This window comes from Battus philenor, unplaced genomic scaffold (assembly GCF_028537555.1).
Source record: "Battus philenor isolate CCGP_79_NKW_IND1 unplaced genomic scaffold, ilBatPhil1.0.hap1 SCAF_2, whole genome shotgun sequence".
Classification (NCBI taxonomy): Eukaryota; Metazoa; Arthropoda; class Insecta; order Lepidoptera; family Papilionidae; genus Battus; species Battus philenor.
Genome location: NW_027181682.1, coordinates 10,613,172 through 10,617,825, shown reverse-complemented (window position 1 = coordinate 10,617,825; position 4,654 = coordinate 10,613,172). Strand labels below are relative to the sequence as shown.

At 35.6% G+C, this 4,654-nt stretch overlaps 1 protein-coding gene across 1 annotated transcript; it reads left to right on the top strand.

The window, feature by feature from the left end:
* Positions 1 to 4,327: 4,327 nt before the first annotated feature.
* LOC137921929 (histone-lysine N-methyltransferase SETMAR-like) lies at positions 4,328 to 4,654 on the top strand. Its single transcript, XM_068764729.1, has one exon. The coding sequence runs from the start codon at positions 4,328 to 4,330 to the stop codon at positions 4,652 to 4,654; it is 327 nt and encodes a 108-aa protein (XP_068620830.1).

Genomic DNA, 4,654 nt, shown 5'->3' with positions numbered 1-4,654 from the left:
TAAGTTGACAGATTAAAATAGGAGATAAAAGAAACAGGCTCCGAGCATAGATGAAAAAAACGTTGTCTATAATTATTTACTCTTCATTGTAACTTCTTTTGCTAGCTACAATTAAAAATTTGCTAAATAAATATGCAGACAAGACCCAAAATAAAACTTCATACCCACGGGCATTTACACGTTTTGTTGTAAAAGATATGTATATGATATATTGTTTAAGTATTTATGTCGTCGTCATTTTATATAAATCATCGTATTGTTACAGACATCAATCTGCCCCAGACTATATGTGCATTATTTTAAGTCTAATAATATTTTTTTAGTCTGGGTTTTAATTTTTAGCTGTAATGTTACAAAAATATGCCTCCTTATGCATATCTCTTCATAAAATGGCCGGTTACATTTATGTTCATTTAGATTCATATGAAACACAATTTGTACTTATTCCAGTCAGAAGCCTAAAATTTATTTACAAGATTTGTAATATCACTTAAGGTTTTTCGCATTTGCATAAAAGTAACATTAGTTGTTAAAAATGTTATGCTGTCCCCGTAGGTAGACCTTCAATCCTTATTAATGTTGGAAAATCGCTGAGACTCTCGATAATCTCAAATTATAGCTCGGAAACCGCCCAGCCCGGACTATATCACTAATAAGTTGCTGAAGGGACGATAATAAAAGCTTTTAGGCATTTTCAACGTCTTACTCGTTAGCTCCTCATTCCCGGTGAAGTGAAGAGAAGCATAGATTGTCGGCATTTCATAATTGGCTAATTTCAGGGACCTGCCATCCAGCTACCCTCCCCCCCTTCAGCTTCTTCTGCAATATTAATAATAATACGGGAAGATAATCCTGTCTTGACTTTGGGTTCGGATTCGAGCCGAACCACTCATGTGGTCATGAAGTACACAGATTGATAGAACACATCTTATCAGGTCTCACGATAAGAAAAAATCCTATCCTGATTGGTGCATTATTCTTCGGAGTTGAGAAGGTGTTCGAAATGTCTGACACAAAGGCTTGATATACAAGCTTTACGAAGTTAAAGTGTCTGTCGGGCACGTCCACATCAAATGAGTCTTCTTGAAGAACCGCACCTTCTCTTATCGAGTTTTACTACTACTGTAGCTGCCACAGTATAAGCTAAACAAAACTTTTTTTATATGGTCCCCGCTGTTAGGGACCTCTCGTTCCCCTATCTCGTGTGAGACAGGGACTTTTTAATTCTAGTAATTTATTCATAATTTTCATTATTATCATTCTTCTCTTTTATATATCATCTTATCTGTTGTACTGTTTCTTTCATTCTACAATTTTCCCAGTCTTTCTCTTTCATTCCATTAGCCATACATCCATCCTCAACCACTACATTCTAGGTTTCCTTACTATTTTATTTTGCAACATTATTTATTGTTCAAATATTTAACACGTATTTTCTTTGTAATTATTATCTTATATTATACTATTTATTACACTATATTTGCTACTACTATATTCCTTTTATTTCTATATTTTAGTGTTCGTTTTATTTTTACCTATTGCATTTATTACCACCTTCCTGCAGTAGCTGAGGAAGCATTCTCTCTCCCCTTCGTCTAGCATGATGGCCGAGATATTCCTTTCCTCTATCTTTTTGCCCATCCGGCATTCGGAATCTGCGCGCAGTCTTCCGAACGCCGGACAGTGGGCCACAAGGTGGACCACGGTCTGGCCCACGCCCGGTTCACAGAAGCACGAGGGGTCCTCCTTGAGCTTGAACCTGTAAACAAAACTGTTAGGGCGCGGGTCTCAACCGACGGCACTCTATGGACGAAGTCGACTACTTTTAATAATTGTCTTGTTTGACAAGCAACTCGCATTTAAGAACGCCACATGAACAGACGACGCACTCCGCAGAACGTCGCCGCAACAGGACCGCGTTGAAAAACGACCCTTTAAAAAACATTATGATAATATTATTACCGCGAGTGTATAAATAGCCATGTAATTTTGCTTATATAAGCATTCCGTACGGGACAGCCATGCCGTTTATTTTTCATACGAATATTAAACTAGACAAAGAATATCGTTAACCATAAACTACATTCATTAAAATTATGGTTATGCATTATTTTCAAAATCTATTGTTTCCTTTCGTTGTCTGTTTTTATACGCCTCCTTCTTTAGTCGGAGACGCTTTAGGAGTGGATAGCTTTAGGAATAACGAAATGTTATTTATCCTAATTAAAACGAAATACTGTTTTGCGCATTCATTCAGACAGAATTATCTGATACAAGCATTCAGACGTTTCATGGTATATCTGTACTGACAAAATTACATTACTTTATGCACCTGGGGGAATAATGTCTTAAAGGGTTCCAAAAATCATGTATGGTGTATAGTATGATAGACTCTTTGTTGCGACAATTGTCTACAAGGTGCCCTGTACCTCAACGAGTAGAACACTTTAGGCGAATCGACTCATAGGTATCTATGGGGATATGATATAATCGCCACGCTTAGCAGGCGGGATCGCCATCGCAGTACGGTTTCATGATATGCACAGGATGCTGCTTCCCATCCTCTGAATACTTATTTATTAGGAGTGGCAATCTTATAGAATTAATGTACATAGTGTGAGTTTATAATTATATATATTATATATTATAATTATTTTTGTGTAAGTATTATGTTATAATATTAGGTTGTATACCGAGAATCGAACCCCCGACCGCTGATCTCCAGTCTCAGACCTCTACCGCTGGGTTTCCACTACTCATGTTTTGCAGTGTAGAACACGCAATAGCTGTTATGTCTAATTTACGATAGAGAACCTTTTAAAACTAGTACTCTTAAAACTTGTGAGTCTTCCTCGTTAAATTATTTCTTTTTGAGTTAACTAAATAAATCGATATTTACGAATTACGTTCTGCGTTTACAACTGACGGTAAGACATTTATTCCTAAACTGTTACGGAGCAGTAACTTGCATTACAAAATATAACATTATATTGTCACAACTAAATTTAGTGTAGTTCTTTTAGAAAAACAGCAAGCACTAAAATGACAGCTCGTAAACAGAAATCGATTATCAAACATGTAAATAAAATACCTAAACCTAGTGTAAATATGGAAAACACTTTTGGAAAACGCATACCTTTTTTCTGGTTTTTAACATTCTAATCCTAGCATTAATTCTATAATTGAATGAAATAGATTGTAATTAGTTATATGTGTAAAAACTTTGAAGGGGCGGAAAGTATAGCTCGTTCGAGGTCATTTATTGTATGGTCACATATATAATAAATAACGTAATAGGTAGTAAACGACTTTTACACTGCATGCTAAAATAATTTTTGTTTACTATATGTTTCTGCAGCCTGGGATAGACAGTACTGCTAAATTTTATTAGCCGGAGGCACTCCAACAGAAAAAAAATGTATTAAGGGGACCGGCAAGTAATGTCGCTTTCTTAACTTAAATTCACACGACAATATTTTAACAAGTTTTTATTTCTAATCAACAATATATTCACCTTCGTTATCAACAACCTTTTGACATCCAGTATACAAATTTTCAATGCCGGATCGGTAAAAATCAATTGGTCTTTCTGTAAAATATATCGACAGAAACGACATTACTTTCCGCTCTTTAATATTTCAGAATGATCACTTGATACAGGGTGAATAAAAATCGGTGTAAAAGCTTTAAAGCTCATTGCTAACGTAAAGCTACACATTTACTCCATTAAAGATTAACATCAATAAACAATCACTCTGTATGTACAAGTTTGAATTGTTCTTGTTTATAATCGAATATTTGTATTTTATTTAATCTATTGTTACCAGAAATCTGCGCATTAAGGTCAAGACTTGTATCACGAGGACCCAGTTAGCAATAGTGAGTTGTGTGTTTGCGTATTATTAAATGTTTTTTAACGATAAAGATGTGCTTGGTAAAAGACATCTTCAGTTAATAAAAACATTATTTTCTTTTTAAATATTACATATTAATATATTTGCTTCTAGGGTTAATGCACTTCGGATAAAAACAAACAATAGCACGGTATTTTATTTGGCTTACCGTAAAAGATCGGCTTGATTTAGTTTCGTAGAGCGTTGTCATTCTAGCGCAATTCTCCGACAACGTGACACAACGTGACACCGGAAAGTAATGTCGTTTCTGCGCATGTATCGACATGATCAACAAACATCGACAAATATCGATTTGTCGATTGTTCGGTAGCTCATTACGTATTGGGAAGGCGTGTCAAAGATATTTTGTGGTAATTGTATCATATTTACTTGTGGATAATGAAGTATTAGACTTTTTTGCAAGTTAGGGAGATATGGCCAGTCAATTACCAGAAGAGCATATCCGGCATTGTATGCTTTTTGGGTTTCGCAAGGGTAATACCGCAACTGAGGCGACTAAAAACATTTGCGATATTTATCCAAGTGCATTGGACGTTCGAAAATGCCAAAGATGGTTCTCCAAGTTCAGATCAGGCAATTTTGATGTCACGGACTCCCATCGATCAGGAAGACTAACAACATTAGATAACGATGAGCTAAGGGCAGGAGTGGAAGCAAATCCATGTCAAATTATTGAAGAACTCTCAAACAGCCTTAACCAACCTTCCAAAAACATTTGCCGCAGATTGGAAAATAAGTAG

Coding starts and splice junctions, on each gene's coding strand:
- LOC137921929 (XM_068764729.1), top strand. CDS start 4,328: ATGGCCAGTCAATTACCAGAAGAGCATATCCGGCATTGTATGCTTTTT.